The 23,881-nt window shown below is 37.5% G+C and overlaps 1 protein-coding gene across 4 annotated transcripts in view; it reads left to right on the forward strand.

The window, feature by feature from the left end:
• Positions 1 to 23,881, forward strand: part of LOC101347192 (guanine nucleotide-binding protein G(q) subunit alpha) — a 341,585-nt gene that overhangs the window by 255,661 nt on the left and 62,043 nt on the right. For all 4 annotated transcript variants that reach the window (XM_004383281.2, XM_023737734.1, XM_023737735.1 and 1 more), the window contains exons 4-5: positions 2,018 to 2,146; positions 4,656 to 4,785. In XM_004383281.2, the coding sequence (XP_004383338.1) occupies positions 2,018 to 2,146; positions 4,656 to 4,785 (259 nt within the window). The remainder of the gene's footprint in view (positions 1 to 2,017; positions 2,147 to 4,655; positions 4,786 to 23,881) is intronic.

A 23,881-nucleotide genomic window follows, 5' to 3' on the forward strand; every position in this document is an offset into this window, starting at 1 on the left:
CAGTGTTTTGTTGTGATCCATAAAGTTTTCATTGGCTAATTTTCAGAAGTAGATTACCAGGCCTTTCTTTCTAGTCTGTCTTAGTCTGGAAGCTCTGCTAAAACCTGTCCATCATGGGTGACCCTGCTGGTATTTGAAATACTGGTGCATAGCTTCTAGCCTCATAACAACATGTAAACCACCACAGCGTGACAAACTGATAGATGAGTGGTGGACTAGTAAGAATGATATTTAAATAGTGCTAAAACAAAATCGCATTTTAGAAAATCCATCTGTCCAACCAACAAATATTTATTAAGTACTATTTGCCAGATACTCTTTTAGGTACTGTGGCAGAAATAAATGAATAAGACATAGTCCTTGCCCAAAGTAGGTGATAGCAACTAAATATTTGTGCTACTGCTAAGTTATAACAAGCTCTGCCCCTGAAATTCCCTGTCAGGTATACCAGCATTCCCTGTGTCTTGTGTTGAAGATCTATCTATTTCTAATTCCATTAGTGCTCCAACTCTTACTTTAAATTTTATTCACGAGTTAGTTACTTTGCGTGTTCACTTTGTGTGTTTTGAAACAAAATCTGGTGTCCCATCCTCTCTAGGGCAAACAGGAGCATAGTCACTCTTTAAAATCATGAGGATACCTCTCAGAAAAGAATATATCAAATCATGTCATTCTCAAAGCCACAAATTATTTTTTGCACTTTGGGAGAATGAAAAGGCAATGGAATGTGACATTTTTGAAATGACAAAATTATACTGATGGAGAACAGATCTATGGTTGCTACGGATTAGGTTGACAGGGATAGCACAAGGGAATTTCCCTGTGGTGTTGGAGGAGTTCCGTATCTTGATTGTGGTGGTTATTCCATGACGCGATAAAATTTCATAGAACTGTATGTTGTTGTTGTGTGCCGTTGAGTCAATTCCAACTCATAGTGACCCTATAGGACAGAGTAGAATCGTCGCATTGGGTTTTCAAGGCTGTAATCTTTATGGACGGATTGCCACATCTTTCTCCCTTGGAGTGGCTGGTGGGTTCAAACCGCCAACCTTTTGGTTAGCAGCTAAGTGCTTAACCACTGTGCCACCAGGGCTTCATAGAACTATATACAATACACCTCCTCCCAAAAAAATGGCTGTACATAAAAACTGTTGACATCTAAATAAAGTCTGTAGTTTAGTTGATAGAATCACATCAATGTCAATTTCCTGGTTTTGATAATGTACTGTGGTTATGCAGGATGTTATCTTTGGCAGAAGCTGGGTGAAGGGTATATAGGAAGTCTCTGTAATATTTTTGCAACTACTTGTGAGTCTAAAATTATTTCAAAATTAGGAAGTTTTTTTTTTTTTTTTTTTAAGGGAATGAAAAAGTATCATAGAACCAGATAAAAGTTAAGATGACTAACCATTGGGAATATCTGACCTTAGACATTATTACTGCAGTAAACTAGAAGTCTCCTGGCTTCACATTAATCATGAATGAGTTAGGCTTTGGGCAGAATTTAGGACATTTTATCTTGCTGTCTTCTCAAAGGGGAATAAGGAAATTCATTTCAGGAAAAGACTTTTATACCCTGCAAAAAGACAAAAAAATGCATCCTGATGTCACATGCAACTCTGATCTGTTTATTTATGCAAATAAGATTTTTATAAATAATTAAAAAACAATTTGCTTTAAACTCTTGCTTTACCAGCCAGACCTGCTAAGCACGTAGATGGTAGGAGACAGATTTGAATTTCGTTTCCTTTTTTCCCCGTTTACTTTTTGTATGAGTTCTAAGTGATAGTAAGAGAAGTAATGAGAGAAATATGGTGACTAGGTAATCTGTAGATGTATATCCCTGTTCTGAATAATGGAAGGTTGACTTTATCTGCCCACTTCTCAAACTTCTCTACTTTCTAATATTTTTCTTTTTCTCCTTCAGTTCTCTCTTTGAAATTTTGCCCATCCCTTTGTATAAACAGACTTGGTATGATGGTGTTACTGACGTTCTCATTGTGTCTTCCCTCCTCAGCTATCTTAATGACTTGGACCGCGTAGCCGACCCTGCCTATCTGCCTACTCAACAAGATGTGCTTAGAGTTCGAGTCCCCACCACAGGGATCATCGAATACCCTTTTGACTTACAAAGTGTCATTTTCAGGTAGTAACCAAGTCGATAAAACCCACTTCCCAGCTCTTATGCCTTGAATACATTTAGTGATCTCCATAAATTTTGAAATCATATGTAAAAATATTAAGATATTAAAACAACATAGCCTTTGTGTCCTTTATTATCATTGTTGTTGTTAGTTGCCGACAAGTCGATTCTAACTCATGGCGTTAGATACACAAATTTATAATACGCTCCTGAAAGAGGAAGGAGAGGAAAGATATAGAGGTGGATTTCAGTTTAGATCACCAAGAAATTAATGAAATCTTGGTTTGCTGGTCGTTAAACAACATCAGTTATTGAAACATTGGTCCTAAGTATAATTTTTTTGAATCATTTTCTCTATGAGGACAATGTATTTTTAGAATTAAGAGATGAGTGATCTTATGACCTATCAACAGTAGAAATTATGTTATCCGAAGCTTTCATGTTGATGTTTCCTCCAATTCTTGGGAAAGACCAATGCAAAATTTCTCAGTAGCAATAAAAAAATGATATATCCATAAAATAAAGTTGTTTGAAATTTTTCAAATGATTGTGAGAACAGGTTAATTAACCTAGTCTAAATTTATGTAGCAAAATAGAATGAAAAATGTATTACCTCCTCCCTCACTGCCACTATTCTGTCTGGGTAGTACTTCAGCAAAAGCATTCTAGAGAGAGAGAGAGAGAGACTAGAAAAAAATAAACAATACTGATGTACTTTCATTTAATCTTTTATTACACAGTCACTCAGTTGTACTTTTGATTAGAATACAAACCACATGGTGCTTTGAGAAATGAAGCCATGTCATCTCTAATGATTTACCAGTGTGAATATGTCTCTGAGTGTAGAGAGTTGAATTCCTCAGGAGAGCCGGTCCATTGAAGAAGACCTAGTACAATACTGAGTTATGAAATAGGAGTTGAGCCGCCATATAATTTGGATTAGCAGGCCATCCGTCACCCCCTGCCAAGGCACTCTGTGTTTTATTCTCATTAATCTCTGCACCTGAGGTCACATCTGGCTGTCATACACTGCTCAAATAGACATAACTAGAAAGTGAGTGACATTTTGGCAACATTTCTGAGCCTTGGTTTTTTCACCTATAAAAAACAGTTGGCTTAGATGATCTTCAAGGTCCCTTTAGTATTCTGTCATACTTAAGTTTTGAATTTATAGCATTTAGAGATCTTTCATTTGAGACACCCAAATTTCCTCCCTCTTATTACCATATTATTGAATATTTTCAGAAAGCATATGGCATTTCATGGGGCCCAGTGTGACAGGATTTCACAAAGTAAGGATTTCGTATAAATAGGTAACATGTTATTCACACGATGGCATCAGAGAGGAGCCAGCATTTGAATATTTCTAAAAACCTGAGAATTACAGTTTTGATATCCTTAGTATATAGATCTCCCTGGATCCATTGTTCTGCCTCTCAGATACTGTTCTGCACCTTGGAAAATTGATAGAAGAAGCAGTTACTGGAACATCTTTGATTTCTTAGTTGAGAGTTAATGCTGTAGGGCAGAAAAACACCAGAAACAAGCAATTACAGGTTCAACAAATGCTTCAAGAGCCCTGCTCTCAGACGTTTGTACCTACCCCAGTATATTCTCTGAGAGCATTTTATCCTGTAAACATTGTGTACATTTCAGTCAAGATATGGATTCAACAACCTGAGGAAACTGTGATGGATTCAGTACCAGACAGCGTGCTAGGTATTTTCATATATGTTTTATCACTCAGATGAATCCATGTCCAGTGTTGGTTCCTGAGCAGTAACTCACAGACTATGTTACAAGCATAGGCTTGGTGTGTTAAACACAAATCCTTGAAATAGTTCAAATGATGGCCCTTGTATGGCACCTTGTAACATCTTGATTTCCAGCAGGTTAGCTGGTTGATTTGTGCACAAGGCCACGTTGCACCATGTTATTCAATGTGGCTAGACCAGTCCAAAATTATTACTGTTATTGGGGGAGGGGGGGAGCAACTGCTCACATTTAGTTGGAGCATCATACACACACTCCTGTATGGAAATATATAGCATCTTACAGCTTTCAAATGTGCTTGCAGGCATTTCTAGCAGTCTTGAGAAATACATGAAGATCTTTATTCTCATTTTATAGGAAAGGAAACTAAAGTTTAGAATTTGCCATTAGGGCTTAGCAGAAATAAAACTTGTTCTGTTTTTGACTCTTTAGTGCTGTGACTAAATAAAACGCACCATTTTGCTTAGTGCACAGATAAGGATATTTTTCACAGTTATAATTTTTGTGCACATCTGGTAAATCTCAAATAACCACAGTGATTTATTACCCAGAATGTCTTGACTTTGCTAGATAATAGAAGATGAGTAGATACCCAATAACTGTAAATATTAATTGAATTGACTTGGATGCCATTCATTAAGGAGAGTATTTTTCCTAAGTGTGTAAGTGAAGCTATATTTATATTGATTTTAATTTTTTTCTTTATATGTGATTAATGTGAATATTATTAAACTTACAGAATGGTGGATGTAGGGGGCCAGAGGTCAGAGAGAAGAAAATGGATACACTGCTTTGAAAATGTCACCTCTATCATGTTTCTAGTAGCACTTAGTGAATATGATCAAGTTCTGGTGGAGTCAGACAATGAGGTAAGTGCTCTTTGGACAGACAATGGCTTATCATTTTAATATCTGATACATATAAATGGTAGGAGATGGTGTGTGGGGCATGGGGTGAGCTGACTTTATTGATTTCTTGGTGGTTGATTTGGGGATTTTTAACCAAAAAGCTAATATACATCTCTCTATTCCATGTGGTGCACTCAAAGCTGTAAGCTCTTCTCTCAAATGTATGAGCAGGTTCATGAGTTCAAGTCTAATTAGATCCGGTTTGATACTTTTAACGCTTATGCAGAGGCTCTGAAAATGATAACACAGAAATCCCAAGGCTAATCATCAGATCACTTTCTAGCCTTCTTCCTGCAGGATAGAGTTGGGGAGTGTTGGAGTGAGTCACCCTGTTTTTTCATTTAGTTTAAATCATTGTATGGATGGGTGGGTCCCAAGGAGTATTCAAAACCTCTCTTGGCAAGTGTGAATGACTTTGCAGCTGGGCTCTAAATCAGTTCATTGTGAAGTCATGAAGAGCCCTCATGATGTGGCCTTTCTGCTCTTATACAAATCTATAGCTTGTTACAGAATTTTGTTTCTACTCAGCATTGAGTGGTTGAAGAGGTGTCCTTGCTAGGCCTGTCCAGAGAACTGATGCAGTATTGTCATCTTCCCATTACATGATAACTTGACAAATGTAAATATGGATTTTGAGGATGTTAAAGTCTTGATGATTAGTCAGAGTTGATTATTTAGGAACATTAGGGGACATAGAAACCATACCTTTGAGCTGAAGTTCAGTGTGTGTGCGTGTGTTGAGGGAGTAGAGGAGGTGCTATTGATGTCCTCTTAGAAGCAGAGACTGCAGACTGACATGCCAGTAACAACAACAAAAAAACCCCAAACCAATTGCTGTCAAGTTGATTCCAACTCATAGCGACCCTATAGGGTAGTCGAACTGCCCCATAGGGTTTCCAAGGAGTGGCTGGTGGATTTGAACTGCCAATCTTTTGGTTAGCAGCTTAGTTCTTAACTGCTGCACCACCAGGGCTCTGACACGCCCATAGTAAGGATTAAGTATCATTCAAATAGGGTAGAAAATAAAGAGAAGTGTTATATTCCCAATAGATGATTAAAATAAACTCTGGCATAGTAAAATGTACTTTTTTAAAACCGTTTTTAAGTGTACAATTCAGTGACATTAGTTACGTTCACCATGTTGTGCAAGCATCACCACTATCCACTTCCCAATGTTTTCATCAGCCAAAACAGAAACTCAGTACTGCTGTCTTAGTTTCTTAGTGCTGCTATAACAAGTACCACAAGTGAGTGACTGTAGTGAACAGATTTATTTTCTCACATGTTAGGAGGCTAGAAGTCTGACTTCAGGGCACTGGCTCTAGGGGAAGGTTTTCTCTTTGTTGGCTCTGGGGGAAGGTCCTTGTCTCTTTTTAGGTTCCTGGCCATCTTCATGTGGCCTGGCATGTATCTTCCTCCATCTGTGCTTGCTTTCTTCTGTGCCTGATCTGCTTTTTTATATCTCAGAAAGTGATTGGCTGAAGCACACCGTACACTGATACGACCTCATTGGCATAACAAATAAACCACTATTCCCAAATGGGATTACAGCCCCAGGTATAACGGTGGGGATTTACAACACAATTTTTGGAAGTCACAGTTCAATCCATAGTAACCCCTTAAGCAATAGCTCCCCATTTCCCCTTCCTTCCAACCCCTACTAGCCACTAATAAACTTTGGTCTCTGTGTTATTCTAGATATTTCATGTAAGTGGGATCATATAATATTTGTCCTTTTGTGTCTGGCTTATTTCACTCAGTATAATGTTTTCAAGGTTCATTCATATATCAGAACTTCACTTCTCTTTGTTTGAACAATATTCTAGTGTACATATGTACCACATGTTTATCCATTCATCTGTTGATGGATACTTGGGTGTTTCCTCCTTTTGGCTATTGTGAATAATGCCACAGTGAACACTGGTGTACAAGTCTCTGTTTGAACTTCTGCTTTCAAGTCTTTGGGGCATATACCTAAGGGTGGAATTGCTGGGTAACATGGTATTTCTATGTTTAACTTTTTGAGAAACCACTTAACTGTGGTTGTCCCGTTTTACATTTCTACCAGCAAAGGATGAGAGCTCCAGTTTCTCCAGATCCTCACCAACACATGTTACTTTTTGTTTTTCTGATACTAGCTATCCTAGTCAGTGTGAAGAGGTATCTCATTATGGGTTTGATTTGCATTTCCCTAGTGACTATAGGGTCGCTATGAGTCAGAACCCATTCGATGGCACATAACAACAAGAACAACAATGACTAATGACTTTCAGCATCTTTTTATGTGCTTATTAGTCATTTGTATATCTTCTTTGGAGAAATGTCTATTCCTTTGCCCTTGTTTTAATTGAGTTGTCTTTTTGTTGTTGAGTTGTAGGAGTTCTTTATACATTTTGGATATTAAACCCTTTTTAGATATATGGTTCCCAAATATTTTCTTCCATTCTGTAGGTTATCTCTTCACTTTCATGATAAAGTCCATTGATGAATAAAAGTGTTTAATTTTGATGAAATCCTATTTATCTATTTTGTCTTTTGTTGCTCATGCTTTGGGTATCATATCTAAGAATTGTTTGTCAAAAACTAGGTCCCAAAACTTTACCCCTATGTTTTCTTCTAATAGTTTTATGGTTTCAGTTCTTTTATTTAGGTAATGATCCATTTAAATTTTCATATATGGTGTGAGGTATGGGTCCAACTTTTTTCTTTTGCAATTGGAGATGCATTTTTCCCAAAATGTACTTTTAATACTATACATGTTTCAGGTACACAAGAATCCCTGGCTTCTTGGTCCTTTTAAATATTTTATTTTTTGCGGGCATTCATGTCTCCATTAAAATGTGTATCCAGTCCTCTGTAGCATTTTCTTTTGTGTGTAGCCTCGATGAAGATTCCGTGAACTAATATCCCACAAAAATATGAATTAACTACTTGTGTATTCCAAAACTTTTCTTGGGTTGTGGGTATGTGGGCTTTTGAATCAACCACAGGGTTTTCTTTTTAAAAATGAGGCTTGTTTATTAGTCAGTGGTCCCCTGTAGCTGCAAGGAAAAGTGCCTGAAGAGTATACTAACATGTATGAAAATCTGTTACTGAAATTTAAATTAGGTTGTTGCTATCAGATTTTTAGCTATAACATCTCTATATCTTTATCTCTGTCTGTATCCATTTGTTGTTCCATAATCCTTAGATGTAGTATTTTGAACATACTACATATTTTAGAAGCAAGCATATTAAACGACATTTCTAACTTCTTTGAATTTTGGATTAAGACAAAAAAATATTTTGAAGGCTTGAGTACTATGTGCTCAATACCAAAGATTCTAAAGGGATACAAAAAAAAAAAAAGTTGACCTAAGGAGCTCATAAAGAGATATGCTTTTTATCAGAATAAGGAATGTGGGAGAAAGAAGGTAACAGTTATATGGGTCATCATTTCTCATCTTTAGTTTCCCATGCAGTAAAATAAAATTTAAGAAATTTATCAACTACACAAAAGACATAAAAAGCATACTTTTATTTCTTACATCACTGTTTACAGCATAGCTAGAGGAAGACAAGTATTTATCAATACAAATTTTATGAGATAATTGTGTTGCATCTATAAATAAATAGATGTAGTGATTTAATGCTTTTCAGTTTACTACTTTAAAATTAACAAAATAGAAAAGAAAGTAGATTCCTCAGGCAACTCACCAGCTAATTCTAGCACATAAATACAGTTCCTCAATTATCTGAACATTATAGGCAAAATCATCTAGATCATTTATTCCATTTACACCTGATGTTGCTCACAGAGATCAGATTTTTATGTAAAAGTGTGCTGTTTTGTATTAATTAATTAAGACAACATTGTTTTGATTATCAAATACCATATTTAAAGTTTCCACAGTAACTTGCTATTAACTGTGTAGGTACTAAGTACGTTTAAAAATATTGTCCAGTTCCTTTGGTTCTTATGATGATGAGTTGTGGTACTTTTGACCAATTACAAACTAAATTAATAAATCTATCACTTTTTCTTTGGACTCCTAATCACTTGTGAATATTTTGTAAGCCTAGACTGTAATTTTGTGAGATAAAAGTCAAGTCGTATGGTGTTCTCTTCTCAGACCTCAAGTCAAGACTGATGATAGTGTTGGAGGTCATTTTATTTAAGCATAAGAAGAAGAATGCTGCCAATAATTACTTCAGCTCTGTTAACTACAGACATCACTGTTGGTAGTTAGGGAACACTGTCAAAAATATATTTTAACGTTGGAATATAGTCATGTTATCCTTTTTCTGTTTAATTGTATTAATATATGAAAATATCTTTGCCTCACCTGTCTTCTTAAATCATTAAGGAAATCCAGAACTGTAGAATTCTAGTTTTCCCAACCTTCTGTTTTTGGTGACACAAAACTGAAATAAACTGAAACATTTTGTTCTTGATTTTGAAATCTGATGTTCATAACTTTAATCCAAAGCAGACTTCTTTGTGCCTCCCTTGGTATATATTTGCGAGAAAAACCTGGGAATGGATTCTGACAGCCTCCCTTTCTATCCTGGGCAACTGTGGAAAACGCATTGCAGACCACAAGCAGAAGCAGCTAAAGGAAGTGGTACACATTATTACTTTTGCTTTTATATTTCTAAAACTTTATGTATTCACCTTCAAGATTTTAGGTGTCACTTTTTATGTGTTTCTGTATTTGTCTGTCTAGATTCTGGGCCTTGCTAGTGTTTGAGGAATGAGTTTCTTTTCTTTCTTTTTTTGTTCCAAAGAAGGAAATAAGTTTTCGAATACAAAACCAAACGCTTTGCCAGCGAGTTGATTCTGACTCATAGCAACCCTATAAGACAGAGTAGAACTGCCCCATAGGGTTTCCAAGAAACAGCTGGTGGATTCAAACTGCCAGCCTTTTGGTTAGCAGCTGAGCTGTTAACCACTGCGCCGCCAGGGCTCCTATTTTCTGATAGAGGGCTAGAAAACTCCAGGTTGTAGAGCTGCATTGATTTGTGTGTTCCCTGTGCCCTCTGTGATAACATACCAGCTTGGGCCAACTGTTCTATAATACCTTCATGTTTACATTATCCCAATAGTGTCCCTGAAAGCCTCATGCACACAATAAGGCATCCACATAATATATTTTAATTTATCAATGTGTATCCAAAAACTATTGCGTAGTCTTTATTTTTCTGGTTTTCTCTTAACAAGAATATCTGAGCACTAATATGGTTTCTCAGACATTGTCTCAAGGACTGAGTGTCTGAGTGTCTTACAGACCAAGCTCTTTACAGAATCTCAAAGGCAGACTTTTTTCTTCTCCACTTCCTTTTTTGACCCTATAGGACAGAGTAGAACTGCCTGTAGAGTTCCAAGGCTGTAGTCTTTATGGAAGCAGACTGCCACATCTTTCTCCTGGGAGGCAGCTGGTGGGTTCAAACCACCAACCTTTTGGTTAGCAGTCAAGTGCTTAACCACTGAGCAACCAGGGCTCCTTAATATGCTCTAGTTGTATTAAAATATCGAGATAACTCCTCTTACCCAAGAGTCATCTTTGGACTAGGATGGATCCCCCAACATTAGTTCCCCTAAAATTTATCCTTCAAGCCAGATTCTTTTAATTGCTCAATTGATAAAGTAGTAAAAGGAGAAAGGAGGCATATATAATACATTAGCACTTTATACTCGGTCAAAACTGGCTTACCTGTTACTGTTTTTGTGCCATAGAGTCGGTTCCTACTCATGGCTACCCATTACCCATTGGAATCTCACCAGCCAACCTCTCTGTGAAGTGGGCAGATCAAGTTTCATTGTATGCCAAGTTTCATTGTATGCGGTGTACTGATGAGGACCCAAGAATGGAGAGATTAAGACCCATTGCCAAGGTCACCTAAGGCCAGATCCTTGCACTTCCAGACCAGTTTTCTTTCCTCTCCCTCACAGTGTCTTCCTCTGAGAGACAAACTCAGAGGAAAAGCCAGAGGAGCTGATAAATGTGGCCGAGAGCATGGGAGTAGAATGAAAATCCTGCCCTTTCTAGAAGAAATCAAAAAACACATCTATTTTACCTCTAGATATTTGTTGGACCAGTCAAAGTTCCTTTATTGGTTGTTAATTTGATTTTGAACGATGTTAAAACAAATAGTTTAAAATACTCATTTCCTTTGAATATCTCACCTCTACCAGGTTTTAAAATGAAGCCAACCAAAGTCTGAACGTTTTCTTTAAAAGTGTGATACACGTATTTTGTTCTCCTCTAAAAACTCCAAGTGAGCTTTGGAAATTTTCTTAAGATAAAATTCAGCTTTGGGGGGAAACTGACTAAATACAGAGGGGAAAAAATTCAAAGTCCAAAAGGAAGATCTAAACGAAACTTGCAAGTGGTTAGAAGTAAGAGCTTAGGTTAAAATATCTGGTCTCCTTTGTGAGATTGTTAATTGGATTGAGTCTAACCCTTCTTTTACCAGCTCTTAATCAGATTATGAAATCATAAACTACATCTTGTTCCTCAGCCTTTGGTCCACTTGTCTCAGATTTGTGACCTGATTAACAATGATGTTCCTGAATGAAGCCCTACTTTTTTATATGTAACCCCTTTCCCATTTCCTCATTTCTTTGTTCATTTTCAACCACGTGTCTCTTTTTAAAATTCCTTCCACTCACCACTTTCATTCCTCTGCTTTTCTTTTTCCTCATTATTATACTCCTGCATCTCTTTATTCCTACTGCCTCTCTTGTGCTAGGAGCTCTCCATTCATGAGTTTGAAGCCAGAAACCTGGACGTCGTGTTAGTGACGGTGTAGGTAAATGGGAACAAGTGGATGGTTCTTATGCAAATGTAAATTAATCTTTTAAAGGATTTATATTGAACCCATACAGTATAATCTATGCAATAATTTTTAAAGTGAATTATTATGTTATATGAAAAAGGCAGAATAGTATATTTAGTATAATCCCATTTCTATAATCAAAATGAATTACTTATATATAATTATTATACCAAAACCAACTGCCATCAAGTTGATTCCAACTCATAGCGACCCTACAGGACAGAGTAATACTGCCCCATAGGGTTTCCAAGGCTGTAATCCTTATGGAAGCAGACCGCCACATCTTTCTGCTGCAGATCAGCTGGTGAGTTCAAACTGCTGATCTTTTGGTAAGCAGCTGAGGGCTTAACCACTGCACCACCAGGGCTTTTTTGTACACATAGTAGGATAAAATAAATCACCTGAAAAATCAAGATGAAAGGATAGTAAGGATTGGAGACTAAGATTAAGAATTGAAATACAAATCATATGATCCTGTCTTTCCAAGTGGTAATTCACAAATTTAATTAGGCATCTTCTAGCAGCCAGTGAAAGGAGATAATCAAGGACTATTACAAGAGTCACTGTTTCCTTAACATGAAAAAAAATAGTCAATAAAAGCTCCACTTCTCCTGGTACTGAACTCTGAGAGTGAATTCTCCTTCAGCTTCTTAAAAGAGACGTTGTGGGTGATGGTAAATTATATCCATGATAATATCACTCCAGGAAACCAAATATTAGAATTCATAAAGGCTCTTTCTTAAGCTTCCCTCAGTGTAAGTTGATGGCGTAACATCAGAGTATTTGATGGCCCAATACAGCATGGTCTAAATACACAGCCTGATGTAAGGATGAAACATAGGATAGCTAGGGAAGTGAGATTTGTTATCTCACTTGTTATAAACTATTTCAGTGATACAGGAGCGTGAAATTACATTATAGAGATCGTAAAATGTTGGCATATTTGCTTCAAATCTTTTATTTTCACAGAAATAAAATGATACAGATACAGTTAAAGACCGTGTCAATTGTTGTTATTGTTAGTTGCTGTTCAGCCAGTTCTGACCCATGGCAACCCCATGTGTGCAGAGTAGATCTGTTCCATATGGTTTTCAAGACTGTGACCTTTCAGAAGCAGATTGCCAGGCCTCTCTTCCAAGGTGCCTCTGGGTGAGTTTGAACTGCTTTTTGGCTTGTAGTAGAGTGCTTAACCATTTGTGCCACCCAGGGACTCCTAAGACCTTGGATGTTGTTGTTGGCCATCCAGCCAATTCCGACTCATAGTGACCCCATGTGACATAGTAGAACTGTCGCACAGGGTTATCTTGGCTGTAATCTTTACAGGAGTAGATTGCCAGGTCTTTTTCCAGCAGAGCTGAGCCACTGGATGGGTTTAACTGCCAACCTTTTGTTTAGCAGCCGAGCACTTAACCTTTTGTGCCGCTGGGGCTACTTGTATAAGCCTCCCCAATTGATTTCTCTCCTTCTCCGGAAGAAGCCGCTGCTCAATTTGGCATTTGTCATTACTAGGTATGGTTTTTCCCTTTTTACTGCATGTATGTATCAATAAACAGTGTATAATACTGAATTCTAAATAATGATGCGTGATTGTCAGTTTTATAAAACTGATTACATTTTGCAGGGTTTTTTTTTTTTTTCCCACTCGACATTGTTTTTAGATGTTTTTTCATGTTGCTATGTGTTGCTCTAATTCATTTATGTAAACTTGCACGTAATTCCATTGTGTGACTATGTGTTCCACATGCTTATATTGGCCAGTGAAGTTGTTGGTAATGCAGATTACCTTTCCCTATCTTTGCCTGTTTTCTTCAGCCTCCCACCAAGACCCGGATGGAGTCGTTTATCTTTTTCTGATGGATATATAAAACTTTGAAAAATATATTCTGGATATTATTGTTTGTCAGTTATATTCTAGAATTGAAATCATATAGAAATTATCATCTGTCAATGTGTGGTTTGTCTTTTCACTTTGTTTATTTTACAAAAGGGTTTTAATCTTACTGTAGTCAACTAACTTGTTTACTTCATTGATTGTATTTTCGTACCTTCTTTAAGAATTCTTTTTCTTTCCCAATAATATAAAAGTATTTGCCTTATTTTCTACAAAAAGTTACAAGGCTTTGCTTTTCAGAATGAGGTCTTCTATCCACCTATAATTGATTTTTGTATACGGTAGAAAGTAAGGATTTAATAATATTTTCTTGCCGTATTGCTATTCCGTTGTCCCAATACCATAAATTGAATAAGTCCATCATCTTTTCTCCACTGATTTTTTGTGCCTTTTTAATTATGAAATATATACACTTAAAGAAAAGCACGCAAATAAAAACTGTGAAACTCAGTGATTTATCATAAAGCAAACATCTGTGTATCCATCACCAAGGCTGAGAAACAGAGCATCACAGCCCCATTGAAGACCCACTAGTGCCACCTCCCCCACCTGGCAACTGTTGTTCTTTAAGGTAATCACTTCTTTGTTTTTCATTCTAGTTTTAATACTTAAGCATGCATCCCAAAATACTGTTTTAAAACTTTTATATGAAGAGAATCAAATAGTTTGTTTTTTGAACTTCACATAGGCAGTATGTTATTTTGAACATTTTTATAAAGGAAATCAAACAGTATGTTTTCTTTTGTGTCTGACTTCTTTTGCTTAACATTGTGTTTGTAAGGTATGTACATTCCATATCATTTATTCATTTACATTGCCATATAGTGTTTTATTGTATGAAAATACCACAATTTGTTTATCCAGTCTACTCGTTATAGACTTCTAGTTTATTCCCAGCTTGAGCTACTACAAATAAGGCTGCTGTGAATATTCATGTGCATGTCTCCTGGTACAGATTTGTACACATTTCTGTTGACCCTATACCTAGAAGTGGAGTCTCTGGCCCATTGTACGCATCTCTTCCACGTTAGTAGATAAGACCAAAGTATTTTCCAAAGTGAATATACCAACTTACATTCCCGCCAGCGGTGTCTCAGAGTTCCTGTTGCTTCACATTTTTGCCGACCCTTGCTATTGTCAGTCTTTTACATTTTAGCCCTTTTGGTGACTAGGGAGCTGAGCTGTCACCCTTGCATGTGCCCGTTTAGTTGGGCCTACCCTCACTCTTAGGAACCCCGGTAGTGCAACCGTTAAGCGCTCAACTGCTAACCAAAAGGTTGATGGTTCTAACCCACCCACTAGCTCCACGGGAGGAAGACCTGGTGATCTATTCCCTTAAAGATTACAGCCTAGAAAACCCTATAGGGCAGTTCTGCTCCGTCAAATGAGATCGCTATGAGTCAAAATCGACTCTATGGCACCCAACAACAACAACAACACCCTCACTCCTAGTCCATAGTCCTAGTGCAAAGCAGCAGTGATTCACTAGAACCCCATCACCTCAGCCTCTCAGCTGCCCCCTTCAGATCCAGCAAATTCCTCCACAGAAACATGGCCATAAATACTGGGCTCACTTCTCTATACTTCTCCCCTTTCCCAGATCCTGAGCTGGTAATTCTTCACTACTTCTTAGCTCTCTGAGGCCTTTAAGCAGATCTGTTTTATATTTTGTTAGCTCTTCTGGTTCTCTTCCTTTCCACTAATGTTAATGACACATGTACCATATATTAAATTTTATTATACGTGCAAGTATTTTTGGGGGGAGCTGTCTATTTAGTTGATCTTTTTTCTACTTCTGTACTATTGTAAAACAGTCTTCAAATTATAATAATATCTAGTGGCTCAATCTGCCTATCTTGTGTTTTTCAGAATTTTCTTGGCAATTTTTGGTTGTTTTACTCTCCTGTTTGAAATTTAAGACCAGCTCATCAATTTTGACAGGATTTTTTTATTGGAAATTTAATAAATTTATAGCTAAATTTGAGGTTAGTTCTTCAGCTTGACAGTATTGAGTCTTATCATCCATAAACATGGCATGGTATAGTCCTCTATTTATAATTTCAAACTTTTCTTAAGTCTTTGTATGTCATCAGTTTTTGTAAATATTCTACATGTGCTTGAAATTGTGATTTCACATTTTTAGTTGCAAGGTTCTACATTATGCTGTAAGAATAAACTTGTGTAGTTATTCTGATCTTCTATATCCTTACTAATTTCTTATCAACTTAATGTATCAACTAACAGTTATTATTTTTAATTTTAATATTGTTTTATTGACATATATAAAGTACACAAAGTAACTTCCCTGTTCCATCTTTTACTATGTTTTTTTTAGTATGTCTTAAATGTTTTAAGCCTTAATTTCTCCTTTGTTTTTGAAGGCTACTTTTGGTGAATATGGAATTATTTGGTTTACATTCTTTTTCTTTCAGCAGTTTGAATATTGCTTTCTTTCCTCCATGGTTTCTGTTAAGAAATCTGCTGTTAGTCTTACTGGGGTTGCCTTGTATTTAATGAGTTGCTTTTCTCTTGCTGCTTTCAAAATTCTGTCTCTGTCTTTAATGTTCAGCAATTTGACTATGATCTGTCCAGGTGTATATCTCTCTGAGTTTATCCTACTTGGGGTTCAATGAGCTTCTTGGATGTGTAGATTAATATTTTTCATAAAATTAGAGGGAATTTTCAGCCATTATTTCTTTAAATATTCTTTCTTTACTTTTCTCTCTCTCTCTCTTCTTCTGGTACTCCCATGACACGTATGTTGGTACACTTGATGGTGTCTCCAGGTCTCTGAGGCTCTGTTTATTTTTGTCACTCTTTTTTCTTTCTTTTCCTCAGATTCGGTGATCTCAATGAACCTATCATAAAGCTGCTTTATTTCTACCTGCTCAGGTCAGCTGTTGAGTCCCTTTAGTGAATTTTTCACTTTAGTTATTGCATTTTTCAACTCCAGAGTTTCTGCTTTGTTCTTTTTTTAAACATAATTTCTGTCAGGCAGGAAGGGACAGGAAAGATGGTGATAGGGAACCCAAGGTTGAGTAAGGACAGTGTTGACATGTCGTGGGGTTGTTAACCATTGTCATAGGGTAATATGTGTACTAAATGTTTAATGAGAAACTATTTTGTTCTGTAAACCTTCATTTAAAGTACAACATCAATAACAACAAAAATAATTATCTACATGAGATCAGATTGACAACAGCAACTCAAAAGGTTTGATGGGAAGCCTAGGGGACAGTGAGTTGAAGACAACAGTGATGGAATAATTTGGAAAAGGATAGTAAGAATAGCAGCGCAATTGGAAGAATGTAATTGATGTCACTGAATTGTACATGTAGAAATTTTTGAAATGGTGTATCTGGCTATGTATATTTTCACCAGAAAAAAAGGTTGTCCAAGGTAGAGAAGGGAGAGTGTTGACATGTTGTGGGGTTGTTAACCAATGTCATACAACAATATGTGTACTGACTGTTTAATAAGAAACTATTCTGTAAACCTTCACCTAAAGTACAATAAAAAACTTTTTTTTAAATATATAATTTCTATCTCTTTACTGGTATTCTCTAGATGATGAGAACCAGTTTTCTCATACTTACTTTTAATTCTTTAGATATGGTTTCCTTAAGTTCTTTGGGTATATTTATGATACCCATTGCCATCTAGTTGATTCTGACTCATAGCAATCATATAGGACAGAGTAGAATTCCCCCATATGGTTTCGAAAGAGCTGGTGGATTTGAACTGCCGACGTTCTGCAGTTCGGTTAAGCAGCCGAATGCTTAACCAGTGCACCACCACGTCTCCATATTTATGATAGCTGATTCAAAGTTTTTGTCTAGTATGTTCAATATGTGGGCTTCCTCAGGGACAGTTTCTTTTGACTGCTTTTTTCCTGTGTATGGTTCATACTTTCCTGTTTCTTTGCATGTCTTGTAACTTTTTGTTGAAAACTGGACATTATAAATAACGTAATGTGACAGTTCTGGAAATCTCATTCCCCAGGTTTATTGTTGTTAGCTTGCTCATTGACTTTCCTGGACTAATTCTGGGAAGTCTGTATTCTTTATTGTGAACAGACATGGAAGTCTCTGCTTGTTTACTTTATTGGTCAGCTAATAATTAGACAGAAATTTCCCTAGTGCCTTGAACTAATAAGGCTCCCTGCCTTCACTGAGGGGATCGGGGATGGGGAGAGCATGGCATGCCTTTAATGCTCTAGCAGTTTACAGCTCTGCCTTAGCCTTCATTTTCTGCTTCCACAGAACCGAAAATTCAACCACAGATGAGAGATTAGAGCCTTTTCAGGTCTCTCTTGGTCACGTGAACAGCCCTGCATATGTGTATGGCTTCCTAGATTCCCAGCTATATGTCAGAGCTTTTCAAAGCCTCTTATGTATATCTCATGTTTCAGATTTTCCTTTTAAGTTTTTTAATCAGCCTCTTGTTTTCCAAAAAGATATCTCAACTGGTATCATCACTTCACTCAGCTACAATGTTAAGCAATTTCTGCTACCTTTGTTTTTTAAAAAATGCCCTAGGGATATAGCTGTTTGCACCGGAGGAGCTTTGAGTCTGGTCAGATAAGTCAAGTCTTGTGAATGGGGCTTTTTCAGAGAGCTGCCAGCAGGTCAAATAGTGGCCGTTCTCCAATAGTGAGGCTTTTGAGGGCACTCTAAACCCATGCTGCTTTTTCTGGTGACTGTTAAGCTGCTAATTTTCACAGCTGCTGTGTCTAGAAGACTGTTGGTTTTCAAGGCTATTGAAGAATTGGGAAAAGGGGATGGGAATAGTGCAAGCTAAAACACCACGAAGCTTGCTGTTCTCACTGAGATTCAGCGGTGTGTGTGTCTGTGTGTTTTCTTTCTTTCTTTAATAAATGCTTCTCAGATTGTTACAAATGTTTTTTTCAGAGTCTTGAAAAAGTTTATTTTAACAATTTTGGCGGTGTCCTTGTTACCTTTATTAACGCATGGAGTGGTTTTTGGAGGTCCATTCTCTGCCATTCCATAAATGCTTCTCCTAAATTGAATTTTAAAGGTAAATTTGACCATACCATAATCATGGAAATACAATTGATGTGAGAAAATGGCTTTTTACTATTAGATAGTAAAGATTAAAAAGAATGAAGGGTATAGAGAAGTAGACATTCTTATATGCTGCTGATAAAAAAACGAAAACCAAACCCACTGCCATTGAGTCGATTCTGACTCATAGCGACCCCATAGAGTTTCCAAGGCTATAAATCTCTACAGAAGCAGGCTGCCATATCTTTTTCCCATGGAGCCACTGGTGGTTTTGAACTGCCGACCTTTTGGTTAGCAGTCGATCACTTTAACAACTGCCCACCAGGGCTCTTTATACGCTGCTGATAGGAGGGTTCATTGGTACAGTTGACCGATCATTTGGCAGTGTGTAAAAGTCTTTAAGGTGGCCATACCCTTTGATCTATTAATCCCACTTCTGCATTGGGATTAGGAATTGATACTAATTGTTTAATTGGTCACATGCCCCAAAGATATGTACAAGATAGTTCATCATAACATTGTTTATAGTTGTGAATAACTGAAAACAACTAAATTATCCAGTAGTAGAAGATCGGTTAAACAAATCAAGGTATATCTAAAAAATAAAATATTACACAGATATTAAGAATGATAATATGGGTGTATAACTAATATTAAATAGAAAGTTGTTTGTGATATGTTGATATAAATGGTAATTTCAAAATAGGATGCATAGCATCTGATTTTTGAAGATATTTAATACAGCATTTATATGTTTGTATAGATGCATACAAAAAATATCTAGAAGGTTAATGCCAAATTTAGCAGGGACTATCTCTAGATGGTGGGATTAAGGGCAATTTTGTGTTTCTATTTTATTTTTTTTTTACTTATTTGCAGTTTCTAAATTTTTCTATGAACAGATACGCTGTGTGGATTAAGAAATAATAAATATGTCAAAGGTTAAATCTTAAAAATGCTTATCAATTAAAATCTGGTTAAATAAAAATAAGCTTTTTAGTCTGCTTTCTCTTTTACTAATTTCTTTAAAAAGGATAAAATAGAAATACAAATGAATGGAGAAATATGTACAAATGGCTGGTCAAAAAAGCTTAGCAGTATTAAAAACATCCATTTTCTGTCAATTTGCTGAAAATGTCTTCAACACTGAGACCGTGTTCAGAAATAATACACATTAAGAAGATCATTGAAATACAGGAGACCAGTTTATGAGGCCAGGATATCTCTCAACACTTGTTTGTTCATCTTAGATGGAGCAAATGCAGTGTTTAAAGCTCAAAATGAAGAAGAGCTCTGCATTGTAGATGATCAAATGAAAATGCTGTGGGCCCAAAGCCAATGGAATCTGGACCACTTTGGTTCCCAAATTTAACCAGCTGGGGTCTTTTCTTGAGTGCCATATGATTCTCCTTTTTTTTAAAAAAAGAGAAAAATTTGTGTTCTTGTGGGGAATCTTTCATAAAGCTTAAAATCATTATCTGGCTTTGTTTTTCTCAAGAAAAATAGCACATTTGATGGGACTTAATGCTCAGTATTTAATAAAAGGTCTGGACAGCTTGAGATGTTCTTCATACAGGACAATATTAAAATTCAGGGGCCTGGATGATACCAGCTATCTCCACATATCTCTCCAGGTATCTCATGCTGCCTCAGGTAAATATGCAGCAGTGGGATCTCTAACGTTTTCATTCATGGAGCTATGAAGAAATGAAGAAAAGCAATATATTTTTTGCTTCGCTGATTAATGTAATGTGAATTGCCACTTTAAAAAGGACTAATTCATCTAGGAATAAGAAGACAGGGATTTCTTTAAGGGGTATTGGGCAATTTTGGTTTACCACTCCAGAGCAAACTGAGGGGGTGTCAGGGAAGTAGAAAGAGTCAGAGTGTCTTGATTTGAATCACAGCTCCACCAAGTTCAAGCTGGGTAATCTTGAACCTGGGTGGTGATGCAAGCAGTTAATGTGCTTGGCTGCTGCCTGAAAGGTTAGAGGTCTCAGTCCACCCAGAGGCACCGTGGTAGCAAAACTTAGGATCTACTTCAAAAAAATCAGTCACTGAAAACCCTGTGAGGCACAGTTCTACTCTGACACATAAAAAGACAGACTTAAACCAATATGGCATTTAAGATACAGCATGGTCGCTTTGTCATGGTGTTTGTAGTAGTCTTGACTTTGTGACTGAAAGAGGACAACAATTCTCTCCAACTAGCTTAAGCACATAGTGGCTTATGCAACCAGGAAGAACCAGGGTGAAGCTGCCTTTAGGGCACCTTGAACCAGGGATTTATTTGGGAATATCTGTTTGTCTCCTCTGCTTTTCTTTGCCTCAGACAGACCTGAATCATATCTTCATTGCTTAGTAACGCAAAAGGAAAAAGGATTTTCCACTCCAACTCCAAACTGAAAGATCTCAAGGATGGGGGATGTAGTACTGAGGTTATTCTAGTGCACATTGCACATTGACCCGGTGGTCAGAGGCGGAATGTGTTTCCAAGCGATTAAGGAGAAGAGAGGAGCAGGCACTTGGCAGACATAAACAATAGCCACTGTAACAGTGTTTTTCAAGTTGTTGGTTTCAAGACATGAGTTGAGTTGGAACCATTTTTGGGTTGTGAATTCCCTATGGTGGGTCATGAGTAGCATTAAAAAAAAAACAAAACAAAACAGAATAGGTTAAATGAAATTGAATAGAAATCAAAGACTATTGCATTCTTGTTTCCATTATATTTGCCTTTGTGTGTATGTGTGTGTACTAGGTAACACTATAAAATGCATTTCTTACAGTGGGACACAATTTAAAATGCTTAAACTTCTACACTGCCCAGTGCTTACTGGTACACTACTCTTATAAATGCAAGGTCACCTGCTTGTCAGTAGGACCTCATTCTCCGGTACACGTAGGCATGAGGAAGAGAGTGAGTTTGGAGTAGCACACAGCAGCAGCAGTCAGAAAAGCACTTGCTTCCCAGCCTGCCAGTGAATCGCACAGTAAAGTATACCAGGAGCTGAATTAATTAGGTTAGGCAGAATGGTTGTAACAAATAGAGTCCAAAATGACAAATGGCTCAACACCGTGGAAGTTTATTTCTCAGTCCCAGAGCTATCCAAAGTGGGAATTCCTAATTGGTGGGCAGCTTTCCTCGCCTTAAAATGCAGCAGCCTGGGTTGCTTCCATCTGTGGCTTGGCTATCCCATGGGGCCTCACTGTCACCTGCATCCTACCAGGGAAGAGAAGGTGGGAGAAACACTCCCTGTTCTTCAAAGCCTTGGCCCGGAAGTGGTACACACACATTCTACTGGCAAGTTACAGTCTGTGGCCACCTCTCACGGCAAAGAAAGCCAGGAAACCCAGAGCAGCTGCCAGCCGTGGGTTCAGCATGGTTATGCAGTGGGAGAAGGGGAGAAGAGATTCCAGTGGCCGGATGGCAATCTCCATCTTAGGTGTCTTCATTGGAAAGGAAAATTCTCACCTACCAGGGGAATCCCTTATTCTTGTAATAACTGTGTGCTGGGAGCCCTCCTCAAAGGAGTTTATAAGGCACTGGCCTTCCGCACCAGGCCATCCTCAGCTCCTGGCCCCCTGAGGTGAGTTGCAACGGCCAGAAGTGAAAGATTTTTATTGGAACAACAGTGTCTAGTTACTAACAGGGTTAGGTCTTTGTTTTGTTTTTGTTCGGGGCAGTGGGGAGGCTTTTTTTTTCTCTGTGTGACTCAAAGTAAAAGTAATTTTCAGAAACAGCTGCAGCCATATGTTCACCTCAGTTTTCATGTTTAACAGAGAAAGTCTGTCCCACTAACAGAGCCACCTTTATAGGCGTTCAACCTGTATGATCCCACCAAGGAAGGGTTGGTGGGGACTCACATTTGGTTTAATGCTCTACTGCCGCCATCTTGAAATTCTTAATTTTTGAGCAAGAGGCCCTGCATTTTCATTTTGCATTGGGCCTTGCAAGTTATGTAGCTGGCCTTGTCCACAAAACACTAAAGTGAGAGATTGGTAGTTAGAAACATTTTTGCCCGTGCCCAGAGAGCTATAGACACCCTTAGCTCTCCCCTGTGTTCATGGGCAGGTGCTACTTACAGGAGGAATATATTTTTAATTCCTCATTAAGCTTGGTTTTACCTATGCCTCTTAGTTTTAATCGTCATTTTAAAAATGTCACCAAACGTGCTCCTCCGGATTAATTTTCAGCGTGTTAATACATACTGTAATTAGCATCAGATTTGTTGCCTCACTTCCGCATCGGTGCCAAACTGAGGACATTAAGAAACAAATCGTTGATGCAGTGGCAGCCCAAACTTATAGCTTAATGTATGCCCCATTTCCCCCATCCCCTCACTGCCCCCACATCCCTTAAATAGGCCGTCAGCTTACTAAAAGGGAAGAGACAGCGTAGAATTTTAAAGGGCTCCCACTCAGGTTATGTCCTCATTAAACTGCGTTTCTAACATTCAGTGCTTGCGATGCCAAGGCTCTCCTCGTTCTTAGAGTTCCCCATTGAACTGGGGATAATGTGTAGACCCACCCCCTCACCCCCCAAAAAACCACATCACTTATTAAAAACTATGGAAGAGCCATCAAACAAAATTAAAAAAATGTTTTATTTTTTATAAAATGAAAAAGAAAAATCTTTTAACAGTTATCCTTACTTTGTGATTAAATTTCCAAATTGCCCACTACTCAGTAAGAGCCCCCTTGGCACAGATACAAAACGTATATACTCTGTTTGCTTGCTTGTTTTAATTTGGCATTCACTAAAATGATCAGAGGTCCATGCTGTTCAGTTCCTCTGAGTAAGGAAGGCCTAAGGTCTTGCTCTGGGATTTGTCAGACCAAGAGGAAAAGCTAAAATGTTGGAGCTGTAATTTCAGGCAGTCTGAACCATCATCCGGCAAAGAGACTCACAGGTTGCAATTTCAGATGTTAGTTCCCATAGAAGTAGAGCTGTTTCCAAAGAGGAAGTCAGTAATGAAGAGAACACCGAGAGGAGGAGGATCTTTTCTGACAAATGTCTGTTGACACTGATAGTAAGTTCCATGGGGGTTTTTTGTTTGTCTTTTTAGTTCGGCAGGCTCTGGTCTCTGGTTTCAGTTTCGATTGTTTTTTGGGTCTTAGGATAGCAAGTGAAGTGAAGATTTGCCTGCCTATCCACAACTCTTCCAGGCATTGGGCACATTATAAATGAACCAAAATCCAATCGGATAAATATTATTCTATTCATTATTAGTTAACGAATGAATGTTTTGTTATTGGATAAACTCTCCTCTCATCCACAGAGGGTGCCTTTTCAAAAGTTAAATTTAGACCTTATCTTTTTGGG

The sequence above is a fragment of the Trichechus manatus genome, unplaced genomic scaffold (assembly GCF_000243295.1).
Source record: "Trichechus manatus latirostris isolate Lorelei unplaced genomic scaffold, TriManLat1.0 scaffold00107, whole genome shotgun sequence".
Taxonomy (NCBI): Eukaryota; Metazoa; Chordata; class Mammalia; order Sirenia; family Trichechidae; genus Trichechus; species Trichechus manatus.